This window comes from Filicampus tigris, chromosome 10, assembly GCF_054856515.1.
Source record: "Filicampus tigris isolate MCC_2025a chromosome 10, RoL_Ftig_1.0, whole genome shotgun sequence".
NCBI lineage: Eukaryota > Metazoa > Chordata > Actinopteri > Syngnathiformes > Syngnathidae > Filicampus > Filicampus tigris.
Window position 1 is genome coordinate 11694893 of NC_141226.1, and position 20260 is coordinate 11715152.

The following is a 20260-nucleotide window of genomic DNA, read 5'->3' on the forward strand; positions in this document are numbered from 1 at the left end:
TAAACAAGAGACGCATGGTTTCTGGCAGGGCTGTAGATCACACTGATGGCAGTGGAAGTATGATATCAGATCGTTCGAAAGAGAGAAATAGGAAAGTGGAAGAGATGAAGATGATAAAATGCAAGGAAAAAGAAGGAGGACTTAGGGTGGGTTGGTGGGGGAATTAGATGACTGTTATTGATTATGTGCTCTCAGGCGGGGAAATAAGAGCAAATGTTCTGCTCAGCCAGACAAAAAAGTATATTGTTTCAAAGGTCACAGAAATGCATTACAGTCATTTTACTCGGGATAAACAGCACGCTAACTGCTACTACATCTTGTTGCACAGTAAACAGCAGAGGTGGCAGTGTTTTTTATTTTTGTTTTTTTAGCTGTGACTTTGTTTTTGTGATGCTCCGTTGCATCGAGGTGTGTCGCGGCGTGCACGGAGTGTTTGTTTGATGCACCATAGCAACTTACTCAACACCTGGAGATGTCGTGCGAGGCTCGACGAGACGCGTAGGTCCTCTCGACGTCTTCAGTTACATTCATTGTCCCCCTCCTCTTCCCTCCCACCACGGTTGATCCCGAGCGTCGTAAACAGACTTATCTGCCTTGTAGAAAGCGGTGAATAGAAGCTTTCAGGCCAGACCATGCGATGAATTTGGATGTGTTATCGTTTTTCATTCCGGTCACCTTTATCCAGAGAGATTCTCATCATTTAACAACCGTGTTACATCAGGAGACCTTGGAGGTATTTCTTGAAATCGAATGAGTGGCTTGTTCACGTGGTCTTCACGGTAGAAGGCATGAGAGTAGTTGGGATGTTTTCCAAGCCCGATGTGCAGAATTCCTGGCGTGAATGCTAACCTATTAGCTGCAACAACTTTGTTTCTTCGCCATTTTGAGAGTTGGCCCCTACTCAGAATGTCACCATATTTTATGTTGCGCACGTAAACCCTCAAACGTGGCTCATTGGCGATGCTGTGGATTTGGGGGAAATTTCCGCCACTGAAGCCCGTTTCAGTCCTAGCAGCATGACCCTTAAAAAGTCTAAAAAATCCATGCCACAAAAGACAGAGGAAGTTTTCTATTTTGATATGAATCCAACAGTTTTGGATCCTTTTAGCCTATTTCAAATGTCTATCAGCACAGGGGTGAGAGTTCATTGTGGCTTGCATCTTTTAGCGTTCTTTCACGACAGACGGCAAGAAATCGACCTTGCGAAAGCATCTGAAAACAATATGATGTGCATGCCAGTCCAGTAATTGATACTTTGTCAAGAGTCAAGCAACTGCTAGTCCAGCCAAGGGCAAACAATCTTGGTCTGTATTACCGGGCTCTAGACTGCCCCTAAATGGTCACAATTTTCCTTCATCCAGCTAGTAAATTTGCAGAGTTTTTTTTTTTTTTATGAAATATTTGTTGTTGCCGACACACTGCTACACAACATTGCGGCCCAGTTTTTGGGCAATAATGCAGTAATAGGCTCTTAGAGTGGGTGTGAGGGTGAGCTGAATGACCACTGTGATTGTCTTAACTGAAAAGAGGCGGGTCTTGGGGGTTATAGTGCAAATCGATAGGTTTTCACATAATTGCTTTTTTTGTGAACAATGGTCACTGGTAAAGAGGATTTCCAGAACTTACGTTCTCCCCAATATCGTGTGTCAGAACAGAAAAATCCTGACAATGATTCCCACTCATTTTCTGAGGAAACGGTTGCGGCAAAAAAAATGCAGGAAATTCTGTTTTTTTGTGATGAGTGGCTGAGCGAGATCACCTGCCTGAGGTATTTCATGAAGACAAATGTTTTTTAAATTTTTGGTGGGAATCCAAAACCGCAGTAAATGTCCTTTGAATTTTACGAGACTTTTAAAATAAATGTGAAAAGTGCCCAATTAATATTTACTAGGCTAGGTGTTGGAAGCTAAGGTTTGGTTAGGTTTGATGGGTTCGGTTAGGCGTATGGTTAGGGTCAGACACTTACATGTCATGGCCGAGGTGGTAGAGTTAGGGCAGTTAATTTGAGTTCAAGTTGGTTTAATGTATGTTAGTGTTAGAGGTAAGCGGTAGTGTTGGAGTTCGACACTGACACGTCTTACAAAATAGAAAATTCCATGTAACATCTGAAACATTTTGCGAGTAGTCAGTCACTAATCAGTCAAGCAGCTTTTACAGTCAAACCTGCTGAACGTTTTATTTGCATCCTCCTCCCCACCTCCGTCCCTTCCCTGTTGATACCTGGCCTCTTTGTATGAGGCACATGCAAATGTTTTCTTGCCTCTGCGATGCTCCCGTCGGAAAACAGCCGCGGGCCTTTCACTTTATTTCTCTTCCCCTCTAGATGACTCGTGTGCCTTTCAATGCCATATTGAGTCAAGAACAACTGGAGCACAGACAACACCTTTGGTGCTTTTTAGTTTTTTTTTCTGTGCAGATGAATAATAAAAGGCTTTAGTGTGAGACTTGGTATTGATTAAAAACAAAAAGAAAAAGGTGGGCCTAATACAATACATCAGATGCAGGAAAGTGCCTCGATTCTCAAGAGTCAGAAGCTTTTTATCCTAATCGAACGTGGCGCTGATGAATGTTTACGCTTCACGATGCAGCTGGTGGTTTGGGTGATTTCTTTAATCTCCTCCATAAATGTCAGCTGTACAGATGCCACGTCTTATTTGTAGATTGTGATGTCACAGTCAGGCTAATTGAAATAATATCGCTCCTGCACAGAGTTTCACCATTCACCCCTTGGCAGCTACATGTGCGAATAGCAGCCATTGTCTTTTTGAGACCACACGGACATACCATTGTGTCAAAGACAAAAGCGAAACAGAGCTGCAATGTTCTTGGATGCTCAGATGAGATATCAGCAGAACACTATACAGTTGAAACACGGCAGTCTGATTAATATTGCGGTTGTTGAATATGAGTTAAGAAGAAAAATCCACCCGGTTTTAGCCTTATCACGGGGCAGCCATTTTGTCACTTCTGTTGACTGAAAATTACATCACAGATGCTCAGGGCTCGGATAACGACCAATCATGACTCAGCTTCAGAAAACAGGTGAGCTGTTAACGACCTGAGCCCTGAACAACTGTGATGTCATTTCCAGTTGACAGTGACAAGTGACAAAATGGCCGCCTCCATGAAGGATTAACTCTTACTCCACAAACGTAATATTTATCAGAACGCCTTGTTTTAACTAGTTGGCCTGCATAGAACATATTCTTGACAAAAAATATGTTAAGATTGACGTCCCCCTTTAAGAATTTTTCGGCATATGAGCTGTCGTTCAGATGATACTTGCGGCCAAAGATTTGAGATCTGAGCGCTGTGTGGTGGCAGCGAACGCAACTAGCTTCACAACAAGCAGCACTTTGGCAGATAGTGAACAACTTGTGTGTGTGCGCTACCTGGCCACTGGGGGGTAGTATAATACAGTTATGCAGTAAACAAAGACTTTCACTACTGTACATGACTCAGTAAACAGCAGTAATATTAGTCATTTTGCAAAGGATGACGTATACAGATATGTTGTATTGTCTATCTACATGTGTTGATCCACCGTTGGTGTTTAAATATGTGTTGTTCATAACACCGTGCTATCGATGCTATTTGTTAGCCTCTCTGTGGCGTTTTGCACTGTGTGGTAGCATCAAGCTAGTAGAAGTCAGTGTTTTTTTTTTTTTTAAATACGTTGTACATGTGCATTTCTCTTTGCTCTGTGTTTATTTTGACAGTCAACATGTCTTCAACTGGGAGTGGCATTAAGCTACTATAGCCAGAAAAATCCTGCGACAAATGACCGCCCACAGTTATGTTGAAGCAAAAAACAAAGCATAGTAACAAAGTTTCTAACTATCCATTCCCTAAGTTGTAACCGTGACTCTTCAACATATTTAGGATGTTTCAGACACCTGGGAACTGTTTTAATTGGGAAAAAATGTCATGTTATGTCCCTTTTACAACTATTGATGCAGAATGCAGTGAATTGTGTTTCCTCATGAATATTCGCAGGCATATGCTTGCTCCCCTTACATGTTTCACAACTACGTATTCTCCATAGGAGGCGTCTGTTGTTCTGCCCACACGTTAAACATTCATAGCAGCTCATTTGTCTGCCTTCCGCACAGCAGATTGAAACGAGTAATGAGAAAGCACGGCCACATAAAAATGAGGCACAAGTGCAGTAGCTCGCATGTCAGGCCTTCCTTGTTACCAGTTTTTCCCTCGCGGAGATCTTTGGGGTTGACGAGGGGGGCTATTGAGGGAGGCGAGGCTGGCTGACATTAGCGCGGTATTGCCATCCAGCGGCCCTCCCGGCGGGACAGTAGGACGAGGACGGGTCTATTTCAGCGGGGCTCTGATTAGAGCCATCGCCCTCGTCGCCACGCTCCGCTCGCACTGGTAATTGGAGCTGGCAGGAGGTTGGCATGCAAACCCTCCCCAGTGCCCACCCCCTTCTCCTTGGTCTCCTTCTTACTTATTTCCTCTTCCCCGCACCTGCCTTACGCTCGCAGGTTACACAGCAGTTTAGGACCGCGTCATGGCTTCTTAATTGGACTAATTAATGTATTAGGAGTGTCATTGCCAACATCCTACACAAGCCAAAACGCCCCCTTCCCCCCACACATACACATCCCGTTGGTATTCTAATTCAGTACACACCCCCACCACATACAATCTTCGCTACAATCCCGCCATGGGCCAACTTTATATCACCGGCTTGCATCATGTTTCTACTATATTTATGACATGTGTAGACTCATGTCTTCTGCTCACGTCACCTATTTCTTAGATTAATAAATGTCTGCTCTGCTTTGTTTGATCAACACACACACACACACACACACGGATTACATTTTGATTAATTGATTAATTTGTGTCTGCTAGTGTTTTTGCACCATTTAGATCAGGGGTACACTCTAAATACAAATCTTTAAGGGCCACAGATATTTTTTTAGTCAAAGATCCATTTCTTGGGGTCGGTCAGCCTGCATGCGTGACAAAATGTCCTTTTAATTCCAAAGAACCACAAAAATACTAACTAAAACAAAAAGTATTTTCCATTTTATCATAAATTAAAAATGAATTGTTAAGTAAAACCAAACATGACCATGGTTATGAATCCAAAACAAACAAATGTCAGTAGTGGGTTAAGAATACTTTTTAAATAAGCATAAACTCAAAGAACCAAAAGAAAGAATACAACATGTATTTCAAGCCTGTGTTCAGGTTTCCAATTAAGATTTTTAAGGTTTCAAATTTAGGAAAATAATACAGGGTTTGGGTTTCAGGCAAAGATTTGGATTTCAAAATTGAGTTTAAAACAAGCGTTAGTTAGTATTTGAAGCAACGCTTAAGGTTTCAAATTAGGGGTTCAAGGTAAGTTTAGCAGTTCAGATTTTAAACAAGGTCAAGACTTTCAATTTAGGATTTCAAGGTTTCAAGGCAGTTAAGTTTCCAAATCAGTGTTTCAAGCAAAGGTCAGGGTTTTCTAGCCAGGAGTTTTACTCAAGTCTGCTTATCTTGAGAAACATCAAGTCGCATGTTTGATTTGATTCACTGGCTTCCCTCCAAGCATTGCCTGCCTTCTCTGGCGTCCCAGGCAATGAAAGAGGATGTGAACAAAGGTTGTCTTTGTCTTGCTTGGAATGACAAGTTGGCAGACAGACCAGCTGCAGGAGTTGGGAAACCAGGCAGTTCTCAAATCTTCCACAATAGCTTGTCAACTACTCATATTCAAACAATTTTCACTGGTTTTTTTTTTCCCAGCAAATGAGTGGGATATGCAAATTAGTTCAGCTACATGTGACAAAATGTGCATAATTTTGTAAGTATTGTAAATGTGTAAATACTGTAGCTTCATTCATGCAAAGACCTTGCAAATTTGCCTCATGAAAGCTGCAGCAGTTTATCTGTGCATGTGGCTTCTACAGAGAACCAATTAAAACCAATTTACATGGGAGAAATTGTCACACACAGCAAATATGGGTGAGGATTTTAAATTAGGGTTTCGATTCAGCATTAGAGTTTGGGGTCGCGGTCAATTCAGTGTCAGGGTCTCACTTTAGGGTTTCAGACAAGGATTAGGATTTTAGACTTGCCTTATGGAAATAGAGTTTCAGGACAGTGTTCAGGGTGTTCATGTAGGGTTTCAAGCCCTCTGTTGGACTTTCAAACCAGAGTTAGGGTTTCAACACAGTGTTTGTGGTTTTAAAGTTTCAAGCAAGAGTTGAGAGTTTAAATGAGGGTTTCAAGCCGGGTTGGGAATTAAAATCACGTTTAAGATCAGGGTTTAATGTCTGAGTTAGGGTTTCAAATCTGGGTTAAATGATTAAATTAGGGTTTCTGGTCAGGTTGGGTTTTCAAAGTAGGATTTTAGACATGATTAGGGGTTAATATTAGGCCTTCAAATCAGCATTAGTGTTTGGAATTGGGATTTCAGATTTAGGTTTCCAAGTCTGGGTTGGGGTTTCAAGTTATGGTATCAAAATTGGGTTTCAAGCCTTGTCCTGAGTTTCACATTAGGATTTAAAGCCTGCCTGCCTTCAGGTTTTAAATTACAATTTCAAGCCAAGAGTAGGGTCTCAAATTAGTGTCTAAAACATGGATTTATGTTTTAAAATAGGGCTCCAAACCATGGTTAAGATTTTAACAAGAAAAAAAAAAACAACAACACTGAAACGAACCATGAAACTCCTCTGATTCAATGGGACTGAATTTCCAGTGCAAACCACACATAGTAGGTTTCACAGCTCACCTGCCAGGCAAACGGGGTGACAAAGCGTCAGCTACATGTATGAGACTTTATGATTTATTCCCTCCCCGTTTGTGCTCTCCCGATACGACCGCACCGCCGGCTCATGTAATATACCCGTTTGCATTTTTCACCAGCCGGAAACACTCGCCAATAATCTTAATCATAAATATTATATGGGCGTCGGTACAACATTGTTTGCTCTAAAATATCCCCTGTTGACGTTGAAAGCGAAAGGGGCTTAGCTCGCCAAAACGCTGTGGCTTGAATACAAATATTGGGGCGGGCGTAAGATGTTGGAATAATTTCAATGCCAGAGGAAATGTTTCTTTGCCATTGTTATACTTTGTATGTTAATAATATGTGCCACAGAGATGCACCCAACCAGGTATTGATAATTAACACCCTTGTCCAATAGAAATGAACAGAAGGACTCATTAATCCGCAGTTATGGCCACAACCCAACTGTGTTGTAAATTTATTGCAATCAACAGTTTTTACTCGGAGCTCAGTGGCCCAAAATCTGAAATTTCAGAGGCACAAGTACAACATTTAGGGGCGCACACTGTAAATTGAGTTGCGAAGTAAATATTCAATCCAGTCATTTTCACTATATTACTGATAAATTGGCTTAAAGCATGGAGCAGAAGTCGGTCATCAATATAAAACATTGAAGAATATTAATTAACTTTAAAAAAATAAAATTTTAGGAGCAAAATGCCACCATTTAGGATCAGTCTGGTGCCATGTAGCATATCAATGCTACCAATTCCACCCTTTCCTGATGAATGCTGCCAAAATTCATAATCGAAATAAACGGCATCAAAATAATTCATTAAGTCAAAACCAAGTACACTGACTCACACATAAATATGCATGACATCCAACCCTGGTTTCGTCACAAAATCAACGTGTCCTCCTGCTAGTTAATGAAAATCATCAATTTACACAATACAAATAAATCAATAACTCAAAAGCCTTAAGGGGACACAATCACATTCAAGTAGGCACAAGGTAGACATATCAATAATGCAATCGCTCCTCCTGCCAGTTATTGACATAAACACCACATTGCACAGTAGAAATGAACATAAGGGCTCAAAAATAATCCACATAGTCAAAGCCAAGTCCACTCTGGCCGCATCACGAAATCAAATGTCAGCGCTCCTCCTGACGGTCATTGAAAACCGCCACCATGCACAACACAAATGAACAGGATTCAAGATAATCCACAAAGTCAGTGCCTACTGTATGAGTGGCAGGAGCACATGTGAATTGAAACATACAACATGTGTTCCTTCTGCCAGTTATTAAGGATTACTACGAAAGGAAATGAACAGGAAATGATGCTTTTGTCATCATTTCTATTGTGAATGATGTTATTTTTTTATGCTAAAGTGTCTTCAGCCTTGCACTGAATGCCTCCTAAATTCTTGCGAGATGGCATCCTTGAAGCTCTCGAAGCCGCTGAGAGGCCTCTCAACTTGTAAAATTTGTTTGCCTTCTCACTGGCTTTTCTTACAAAACCCCCTCCCGTATGTTCATCTGCAGAGAACCAGATCCCGCACGGCTTCCCCACCATCGACATGGGCCCACAGCTGAAGGTGGTGGAGCGGACCAGGACCGCCACCATGTTGTGCGCGGCCAGCGGAAACCCCGACCCGGAGATCACCTGGTTCAAGGACATGCTGCCTGTGGATATCAGCAGCAGCAACGGCCGCATCAGACAGCTCCACTCAGGTACACTTTAATTCTATGTATTATTTTTTTTTTTTTTACATTCTTTGTATTTTCATAGATGAGTTATTGGCAACTGGCGGCTGGTGGGCACACTCAGACGGCCCCTCGATCAATTAAAAAATATATATTTTCTTATGTTTTTATAAACATTTTTCCTTCACTACAATGGACCCCCGCACAGTCTCAAATTCACCTAAACACGGATTTGTGAAGTAATATCAGAGCAGAGACGAACATTAGGCATGCAAGTTAGCCAGTTATATGTCTCGGTATAGTGAGTCTATACAGTAGTATGTGTTTCACCAATGCTCTAGTGGAAGAAAGGGCAGTTTACTCCAGAATAAACATTGAACTATTGTTGAATAAAAACCAAGGCAGATTGGCGCAACGAGTAAATACATCAAATAAAATGCAATAAGTACAGTGCTCACAATATTGTGCATCAACCACATAGGCATAGTCTACATAAAATATATGAGGAAATATAGTCAATAACCTACATTAAAAACCAATCAGAGTGGCTCCACTTTAATTCTACCAAATAAAAGCATCAACATGCTAACACAAGCCAAGGTTAAAAACTACTATCATATCATATGTTACTCCATTTAGTCTTGCACCAAACTTTTAATTGGTTTTCTTTCTCTAGTGAGACAGTGAGTGGGTGCCTGGAAACGCGCTGATATGCCCTCGGACTAACAACTCTTTTTATCCACCACCCCCCTTCCTATTACCCCGACCCACAATTTTCCAGACATCTGCTGACGCATCAGGATTTACTGCTAGCCATACAACTAGATGTATAACAAAAATGGAACACAAAGACACAAACCCTGTACAGGATAAGCGGTTTGGAAGATGACACACAAAGACAAAGTGATGCGTGAGGTTTCTGGCTGTTTATTAGCAGAGTGCAATGTCTGGTAGCTCTCCATGTTTCACTGCATCCAGCACAGTGTACTTTATCACGTTGCTTCTAATCAGTTTATTCCTTATCTGTGGCTGGCCAGAAAGCCATGTGTTTTATTTGTTTTTTGTTTTCTTCTCACCCACTGATGATTAAGTGGATTACTAACTAAATCTCTCAACCCCTGTTTGCCTCAATATGATTCCCACCTAGGTGGTACGCCAATTAGAGGTAAGGATGATGATTTAAAAAAAAAAAAAAAATGTGTACCATCACATCTCATGCAAACAGACCCTTTGCATCAGCCACCCCACCCAACCCAACGTCACCACCACGCCAGGTTCATTGACGCCTCTTCCACTTTTCCCCCTTCGTCTGGCGAGCACGTGGTCTGTCCGCTGTGGTTGCGCCTTGCACACAACGTTCACCAGCCTTGTTGTCAGCATGTTCCAAGGTGTTTCCTTCTACGTGTGTCCTCGGAAATCCAACTGAACATAATCCAATTCGGGACGCTGGTAGACCTTAGACTTGCTCATAATTTCAAACAGTTTTCTCGTGGGAAACGCGTATACTGCGTGTTTATATTCTTCTTATTATTATGATTATTATCATTACTGTTGCCCCTAGCTATTTTGCAGTTCACCTTTTGCAGCCTTGCTGCATCCGTGATTTTTTTTTGTACATATTTACTGTATATCGTGGCTTTTGCATGATTACTTTTCCACACAGGATGTTACTGCAAACTAATGTCGCAATAAGTGTGAGCCAAAGTTTTGGCTCATTTCACAGTTAAGAAAAGAAACTAAAGTGCAATGTACAATTAGCCTAAGTAATACAAATGCAGATATACGGTGAAGTAGTTCTTCTTAGCTAATTGTGTGGTGTATATATATTCTACAGTGTGTTCTCTGTAGCAACTTGATACACCTCAGTACTGTTCCAAAACAATCGGAATGCAAATACATGGAATTTTTACTAGCTGTCTGCGACCCACCCAAAATGGGTCTCGATCCACAGGTTGCGAACCACTGTTCTGACTTGCCGATGGCCTCCGCTGGCACCGTCACTTAACATGCAGTGATTTAACTGTCTAGCCAGTTACCCCGTTAAAGCCTAAAGCGCCTGTCTCAACAGCTCCCCAAAACCTAAGGTCGTCTTTGGAATTACCCTTGAAAACCTGAAGTTCTCCCAGAAATTCAACACCTACAAAATGATTAATATATCAGGCCCTGTAGTAGACAGAAACACAATTCCAAAAGATTTTGAGACCTTAGACATGTGGCTTACACACAGGCCCGAGTTTAATCTTTACTGTTTCAATCGAATTTACTTATTTCAAAGCTCCCGCGATCGATGGCGTCCGCCATTATGACTTGAATGAATTCCAGAACATCCGTCACGTGTATATTCTGTTGCATTTCATTGGTTAAGAGAACAGAAATTGGATGAAAAAAAAGAAAATGACGTATATGCTCTCCAGGCTTTAAGGGTAGAAAGACGGTTATGCACTCCGATCCTTAATGGGTTCACAGCCAGCCAACTTTACATCCTCTTTCACTAACTTCCACCTGCTTCAACAGGCCAGGCACGGTTTTCAAAGGCACACATGATCTAGCGGGCATTCAACTCGAGTGGTGTTGTCGTAAACACTGACTTTGAGCTGACCACGTCTTGACCTCGTGGTGTTGGGGCGAAGCGGTGAGGAGTTGCATTTTAAAATGAAGGTCGTTTTTGCCACGTGAGGTTGTTGCTGCCGCTACATGTGTTGAAATGTAAATTGACGTTACATTAGCATACACGCCATGCAGCAAACTTCATAACGCACACATTCCTTGTGAAGACTGCTAATTTAAACTGAGAGGTAAATACTACCTGCTAATTTGATTCCTTATACAAAACAGCAATTTGATCTTGCGGAAGGTTCAACCTTTAGCAGGGGCTCTCAAACTTTTTGGACTCAGCAACCCTTTTACAGGAGATTAATTTTTTCAAGGACCCGCTCATAATGCTGATGCCATTTAAAGCAGAAGTCAACCCAAACAATTTTATTTCAAGAATATGTTCTCCGAACCTTCACTAGTCCAAACACGGCACTCTGGTTAATATTGTGTTTATGGAATATGAGTTAAACAGCAAAATCCACCTGTTTTTAGCCATCTCAAGGGGCAGCCATTTTGTCATTCTGTCAACTGAAAACGACATCATAGTTGCTCAGGCCTCTGCTGACTACCAATCATGGCTCATCTTCAGAAAACAGTTGAACTGTGATTGGTCGCTACCTGAGCCCTGAGCAACTGTGATGTCATTTTCAGTCGACAACAAGTGACAAACTCGCCGCCCCCTGAGATACAATACAATACGATTTTAATTATATAGCGCATTTCATAACAGCTAAAACGGGTGAATTTTGATGCTTAACTCAGATTCCACAAACACGATATTAATCAGAATGCATGTTTAGACTAGTGGAGGTTCAGAGAACATATTCTTGAAAAGAAAATGTTTAGTTTGCCTCCCGCTTTAAGCATAGCTACAATGTGCACCCCTGGAAACCTTTGATGCCTTGCCTTACCTACTGTACATGAGAAAGCAGGGTTGTTGTAGTTACACAAGTTAGTAAAACTGGGATTTCAGGTGAAAATTTCAGGATTAACCTAAAATGAACTATAAATTTCACAGGTGAACTTTATTTGACCTCACAAACTTTTGACAGCACCATGTCCAACTGTTCAATGTTTAAGTACTTTTGAAGATTGTTTTGGATCATTTAAAAAGTATGAATTTTAGAAAATTATTGTATTTCCTTAAAATCGTTCTTGAGGATTATCTAACAAGTTAATCATCTCAACAATTACTGTAATTAGTAATACAATTATTCAACATTTAGTTTACTGTTTTAACCACGTTTATACACACATATTGAAGCCAAAATGTATTACGTATTATGATGATTATTATTATTACAAATTTAATATTTGTTTAGATGATTTCTGGATGAATCAATTCAGGCCGATTCGCAACATAAAACGTGGCATAAATGAAGTGAATTAAAAACACCTTGAACTGGAATTATGACTAGTTTGAATCAAATTGTAGATACTGTATCGCAAACTAGGGTTAAAGAACCTACAATTCTGTTGTAGATATCCATTCTATGCACACATTACGATACCTGAAATGTTCTTTTTGGACTAGAAAAAATTGAATTACAGATACAGTATCTTCACACACATATCACAGTGCAGCTCTTAAATGTTAAGAATGCTTGCCGTAGTTATCCTCAGGTTGCAAGAGAGAGAAAGAGAATGGAAGAGTCACAGAAAAGGATAGAAGTGGTCAATTTATGGATTCAGCACCTGTCATGAATGTTGCCTTTCGGTTAGTTGTGAGAAAACAAGTTGTGTAAAAACTACTGAAGCATTGAACAGTTGGGCAAAAGCTTGAAGTTTAAATAATAATACTCAAACATGAATTGTAAATTATTTGGCAAACCACTAAGTTACGCCTCACAGACCCTGGGGAATCCGCATAGCCGAGTTTGAGAACCACGGCTCGAAAGAGTTTGAAATAACCACACTGGATGGTGGGGTGGGAGAGTAGGGGGGTTAAGTGTCGCAGGTCTGACAACTTAAGCGCCCTCGTTCCCGCAGGCGGCCCGCGCTATTTCCTCCCCAATGTGAGATTGACAGTTTGGTGACAGCGTCATTAGTATGCGGCTGCATGTCAGCACTGAGTCACACGGCGGCAAGTTCGCCACCTCACATAGAGGATGTGCTGTCGTGAGATCTGAGCGCACCACTCCCTCCTACCCGAGAAGTCTCACCTTGGTAGTCAGTTTCCCGGGTGGTGAGCCTTGTTTGTCGCATCCATCTCATGCTGCATGGTGTGAGGAAAAAAAAAAACCAACTTGTATCCTGACACATCATCTTACGCCGACTGTTCTGTCTTGTTCCCAACTGCGCGGCTGACTGGCTGACTTTCACGCTAGTGCTGTGCTGTTTGGGAGGCGTCATATTTATTGTTGTCACAAACATGTGTTTCACTCACGAAAAGTTTTTACATGTATGTTGTCAGTCACGGGAGGCAGGTAAGTTTGCTGTTGTTTGTCAAACTGCCATTTGGGACGACTCCATAGCCCCTTTCTGAGCCTTCTTAGCCTTTTCTGAGGCGTAACAGTAGAGCTGGCGTTTATTCGCCAGTGCCTTACAGGGAACGCTGACAAATCCTTTCAACACCAAGCAGTGTGAGCACTGAGTCTCTGGTGTTAAATTTACCACATACCTTTAGACATTCTGCATTGTTTAATTTGAACACTCTGATAACACTGGTCAACAAATTGTCATGTTTTTTTTTTTGTAAACATTTCTTGATGCATTTTTGCACTGATTCCAAATCTGTCCTTATAATAATAATATAGTAATTTATTTAGTAATATTTATTAATTTAGGGTTAGGTTAAGGAACAAGTGGCTACCACTCCAATTTTTGGAAGTCAAGAATTTCGGCAGAATTTGGGGATTTTCCCAAACGGCTGGTGTATTTCCAGGCCGGTCAAACCCCACAAACATCCCCACCACCCCCGTCAACATTTATGTTTCATCGCATGACAGCCGACGTCCAAACCCCCAACCTTTTGTGTACCTGTGATAACAGCGCCAACACCATAACAAGGGTAACAACAAACATTCTCACATCAGTAACTTACACACAGGACAGCGATCCAGGAAAAGCTGGCTTCTATGTCCAGTGTGAAAGTGGCTCATGATTGTACTGTATTTGTCGTGTCCGAATGACTGCAGCATGTCTCTTAGGCTTTGATGCTTTGTTTTTCCCCCAACATGTTTACTCTGAGCTCCTGGTAAAAGCTATAACCGAAGCCATCTGGCAGTGTCAGCACCACCTTGGGGGAGCCATGTTGACACATGGTCAACAAAAAAGATCGTTAAATACATAAATGAATGAATATTGGAGTTGGAAACACCAATTTAGGCACCAAAGGATGGGTGTTTTTCGGAGGGGGGGTATTAATGCATAATTGTTACTTTTGTTTAATTTTAAAATGGAATATATTTCAGCCAACTTTAATTACAAAATAAATGATTGCTGTCATTTTTCACTCTAAACATTAAATCATTCATTTTCTATGAAAATCACCGTTTTTCAATTTAGATTTTTTTGAAGTTTTTTGTTTGTTTTAGCCAAAAGCTAATAAAAGAAAACCATTTCCACTGTTGTTTTTCAATAAAAAGAAACACGTTTAACATAATCTTTTTAAATCATTCTTGTCTTGTTAAGGGCACATACCTCTCCAAATGTATTTGGCAACGCAATCTTTTTGATGGACAATACCGGAATGCTTTGCTATGTGTCGCAACAGCAGTCATGTTCTTCTAGTTGAAACTAAGTGAACCATGGCTCTGCGTGTTGCAGTCACGTAGTTCCACTCCATTTTGTCTCAATTGCTTCCCAATTCTACACTCTTGAAATCCTACAAAGTGGTAGAGTAATCAACTAGTACGCCCATCCCAAGTTTGTTTGTTTCAAAACATGAATGTATTGCGAGTGCTAACATCAACACAAGAAATCCCTGAGAGACGCTTACATACCTGATGATTGACTTAATTTGTTCGTTTTATCACCACAATTGGGCATATTATATAAGCTCACCTAAATGCTGCGGAAGCGTACACACTTTTTTAGCCGACTAGATTGTTGCTGAGCTTTTATGCCATGTTACATTTGCGGCTCAAATATTTCACCCTTCCCCTCCACTTTGCAGGAGCTCTACAAATTGAGAACAGCGAGGAGTCCGACCAGGGCAAATACGAATGCATTGCCACCAACAGTGCCGGCACCCGTTACTCGGCTCCCGCCAACCTCTACGTACGAGGTAAAGTCAACCAAGTCCACCTCCCGCCCCCGACTCACTTTTCATCTATCTTGGTTTCTAACCTGACTATATTTGTACCTCCGTTTCTATCTTTGTGCCTTGTTCATGCATTTCTATCAACTAACCTCCACCTCCAGGTGCAGAGGCCTCTATGCAAACAGCTGCATTCAAAACTGAATTTCCACACAGAAAGGACCCACCAAGACGCTGTCTCAGATTTTGTATTTTGACTGCATTGCAAGGCTCTATGAACAGGATTGGGGGGGGGGTTTGTTTTGCTTCTTCTGTGAGCGGACTAATGCAGGGCAGGCTAAGGGCAACCCTGCAAACCTGCTGCAGTAGGAGCGAAAAAAAAAGACAAAGCCTCTAAAAAAAACAAGGCGGTAAAGCAGAGAGAGTAGTGTGCAGGTCAGCCTTGATGGATAACACCAGCATGTCTGATGTAGATGAAACGGCATAGCAGCTCCAGTTGTTAGTATGCAGCGAGCGAGGGAGGAAGGGAGTGTGTGAGGCTAAAGAAGACCCACACACTTTTAACATTTCACAACTTTGTACCAAGCAAATATAGAAGTAGCCTTGAGTACATGTATTCTCAGTGTCCTATAATTGCAAATGACCAACAAAAGCCCTAAATTCATTTCAGCCAGCATCAGGGTTGACTCTGCGTTTGTGTTTTGTGATTTCCTTGGCTTTTTGCAATCATAATCAATCAAAAATCACACAGTTCCTACAGTAGGAGGGAAAGAATGTTCCTGACATTTACAATACAGAACTGCTCCAATAAATTTTCTAATAAAGGATTATCAAATATATTCATCTCTACGGTTGATAAAATATACTATTTTAATTTTATAGAACGTTACATGTCCTCTTTTTAGGAAACGAATGATAGATACAAGTGCACGGGTTGGGGACAGTGCCTTTCAAGCGCACCTCGGCAGTAGCCAGCAAAACAGACTCAAATCCTTTACACAGTAAAATAACATAATAACTTAAATGTTTTGTTATTAGGAAAGGAATGATGCAAACAAGTGAAACAGTATCGTGTACAGCAGCACAACATCAGTATTCTGTCTCCGTTTTAGAAAATCAAGCAACAAATGTGTTTATATTCAGCAATGTGAAAAATAAAATAAAGATAAATGCCTTAAATGTTTTCTTTGTAGGAAAGTGCAAACGATATCTGTAGCCTTGTCGTCCGCTAGCCAGAGGCTTGGCTTCACATCGGGTTTCCGTTCAGACTTAATTGCCATTCAGATTGAAATCATTCCAATTGAAGCGCTTTCGTCAACTGTTTGTGACGTGATCCATTCCAATCTGCTGCTTACATGTGCCACCATCTTTAATCAGAACAGCCGTTTAACAGCCGTGTGACATGCACAAACAAGATTGATGTCAAAATTACGAGATTTATCAAGATGGAGGTCAGTCGTTGATTTAGCACAGTATTGCGATTGTTTTTACTTTTTTATTAAAGTAACAGCTTGGTTAAAAACATCAAACACAAACAAGCATTGAAAGGCAGCTATCCCGTCACCGACCACCGCTGGTTGGAAGACTCCCTTTTCAAGTGTATAAATGATGATGTCACTATGCATTTACGTCAAAGTAGTGAATACGCAGATAGAACACAGCCTGACATCTGATTGGTTTAGCAAAACGAATATATTCCACCTGTGAACCCAACTTAAATTCCGTTCGGATTTGCCTTTTTTATTCCAATTGAGGTGTTTATATAGAGCATTTTCATTTTATTTCATTGTAATCAGAATGCATGGCTCCATGCAAATGCCGCTAATGTCTTTCTTTTGTACCATATCCAATATCCTCTACTGGAGATATGAATACAAATTACTGCATGTTTACTCTACACCCTGTAAAAGTTAGATTTTGTTTTTTGTTTCTTGAACCAGTTTTGTGCTCTCATTTCCACTTACTGGATAGGATTCGCAACAGGCATTGACCAATTTTTTGTGAAGATTTGTTCTGTAGATATTTTAAAATGTTTAAATTGATTTATAATGCGGCAAAATAACACGATGTGGGGACATACCAATTGTGTGAAAAAATATTAAATTGACCTTATTTGGACACAATGACGTTTCCAACCAACAGTGACGATTATTTAAATAAAAAAAAAGTGGTATGTCATTCATCATTTTAACTCTTAATTTTACTTGTAGCCTTTTGATTGTATTTCGTATTTTACCATTAGAAAATGCATCAATCCCCTCCCCCTAAAAAAACTTGAACGTAGGTCAGTCTTTTGACACCCTCGCTAGTGAGGCCAAGTTAGGAAACTGTTTTAATATAGTAAATATTCAACTCGACATGCATACATCATATACCAGTTAAAATTTTACTTAAAACTTTGTCTGCATAGTTAATAAAGTAAATTCATCAAGAGTTATAAATGTGTGAGAAAAATGAAACTGCGAGAACAAAATATCTGGACTTACATTATCTTTTCAAGGGCAACAGTGCCATCAAAATTGCTGGGTGGAATACCACAAGCCCCGACAGGTTCTGCTCTTAAACCTTAACTCACATGCAGAGGAGGGGTACAAGTGGGGAGCGCTAAGAAGGGGATGTAGTTCTTGTCTATTAATCAACTGTCACAGGTGCAGACTCGGCCTTTGCCTCCTCTCTAAGATAATTACAGTGATTGCATAGCGTGGCGTCAGCTTGGCCCACCCTTCTGGCTCCGGTAGGTCTCAAACACCACCCAGGTAGCTGTCAACCCCCCTTTATCCCGACCCACTAAGCAACACACAGACATCCAAATAGAAATCAAACCAAGCATAACCTTTTAAAAACGGTAGTTGTCTTTGATGGCGGCAAAAGGGCTTGTTTTCACCCTGTCATTGTTACCGCCGCCACGGAGAGCATTGGACCCACAGGCTCTGCTGTCGGTGGGCTTTGATTGGGTCCAAAACATGAGCTACGACATCAGTCTCGTCTGTACTTTGTGTCGTTTTATCGAGCACACCAAAGGGGAGATTTAGAGGATTAGCATATCTAGCCTCCAAACTGTAAACATGACAAGCTTTTGGTGTAAAACGGAGTGTTTGTAGAGTTAAAAAGTGTAGCAACAGTCAGTATCTCAGTTGTGGTTGGGTTGCAATATGCCAGATATAAAAACTTTTTTGGACCACAGAAAATAATGGAAAAGAGTCAGTCCGGTACTGGGTCGGTTCGCCAACGTTCAGTAAAATTGTACAGACAATATTTTAAGTAACAGTAACTGTATGTAAAAGAATAAAAAGCTAAACTCACTAAATAAATGATTTAGTTGGACATTAACTTAAATGTACAACATTGTAGGCATTTGAATTTAGAGGTTCTTCCTTAATTCACTAGTATGGTATTTAACCTTTTGGTCACAAGGTACTTTTAGAGATTTACAGAGCTTTGGTGCATGTTGTAAATGGATAAAATAAAAAAAGTATATATATATATATATATATACATATATATGTATATATGTATATATATATGTATATATATATATACATATATGTATATATATATGTATATATATATATGTATATATATATATACATATATGTATATATATATATATATACATGTATATGTATATATATATATGTATATGTATGTATGTATGTATGTATATATATATATATATATATATATGTAAGAAGTACTGGAATAAAAAAATAAAATAAAAGCTTGACATGCACACCCTTATCCAACGTCAATAGCGACACATCACGTCAGTTGCACGGCACCCTGACAGAACATATTAAATGGTGTGAAATGTTGATGCATGCTTTGAAGGGGATAAAGTAGTGCCATCTGGTTTATTTAAGGTAAATGTGGGATCAGAAATGGAATTTTTCAAGAGGACATTTTAATCTCTTTTTGTATAGCTTTGTCATTTTAGAATGAATTTAGGAACAGGTAATTATAAATAATCTACCACTGTTCATTCATCCCAGGAAAAATAGCTTGAAAATAAAATAAATGAAGGCAAGTTTTCGCTCGGAATCACTCGACCAACATAACCTGATCCCGTTACCGGCTGAGGGTTTCTGCTTTCAGCACCCTTCTTGACAGCTGCTGCGGATTCATGTCTTCATGTTTCAGCATGAGGGCGGGAGGAAGGAAGGGTGGTGTCTTGTTTTTGCTCCCCGTCCTTGCACACCTCTGTCCATTACGAGCGTTACGTAGGTACTGCAGATGCGGGTCGCTCTTGGTGACTGGAAAAGGGAGGACTTGATCAGCGTGGGTGGAATGACAAGCGTCCTCATTTATCAAGCGCTTTGTCCGACACAGCTCCCTGTTTTCATATATCCATGTGACATGCCCATATGTCACGTGGATAAAGCGCCGTGCTATCGCTTTGTATTTCTTTTGATTAAATTGTCTTCATTTTGTGTGTGTGTGTGTGTGTGCGTGTGTGTGTATATATATATATATATATATATATATATATATATATGCGATATATATGTGTGTGTGTGTGTATATGTATATATATATATATATATATATATATATATATATATATATATATATATATATATATATATATATATATATATATATATATATATAATCTTGGCTGAAAGAACACCCTGCTGGTGGGATGGTCGTACTTTCAAAAGTCCCAGGAATCTTTGTGCCTATTTCTACATGGCTTGGACTTTTTATTCCAGGAGCCAGAGGAACCAAAAGTTTCCTGTATTTTAAGTGAAAATGCTGCTTCCCTCGATATGTACCTCCTGTGCATGACTGAATTCGTGCATTATTCAAAACCAAACTGTCCATATAGGGGGACTGAATAAAAGCCGAGCCTTTTCCTGACGTCTGTACATTAGCATCTGTGCCATAATACTTGTTCTCCATAACACTGTTGTCTTTCACCTGTGTGTTGTCTTGCTCTCCAATCTTCATTTCCATTGCTCACCTCCATCCAAATCACTTCATCCGCGCACAGATCAGCGCGAAGGTTGGTTCAC

General features: G+C 40.3%; 1 protein-coding gene across 13 annotated transcripts in view; it reads left to right on the forward strand.

The window, feature by feature from the left end:
• Positions 1 to 20260, forward strand: part of LOC147140821 (receptor-type tyrosine-protein phosphatase F-like) — a 238488-nt gene that overhangs the window by 135011 nt on the left and 83217 nt on the right. For 7 of the 13 annotated variants that reach the window (XM_086042067.1, XM_086042069.1, XM_086042065.1 and 4 more), the window contains 3 exons: positions 8291 to 8479; positions 9600 to 9617; positions 15165 to 15275. In XM_086042067.1, coding sequence (XP_085898193.1) covers positions 8291 to 8479; positions 9600 to 9617; positions 15165 to 15275 — 318 coding nt within the window. The remainder of the gene's footprint in view (positions 1 to 8290; positions 8480 to 9599; positions 9618 to 15164; positions 15276 to 20260) is intronic. The other 6 variants (XM_086042070.1, XM_086042076.1, XM_086042073.1 and 3 more) reach the window with 1 other exon arrangement.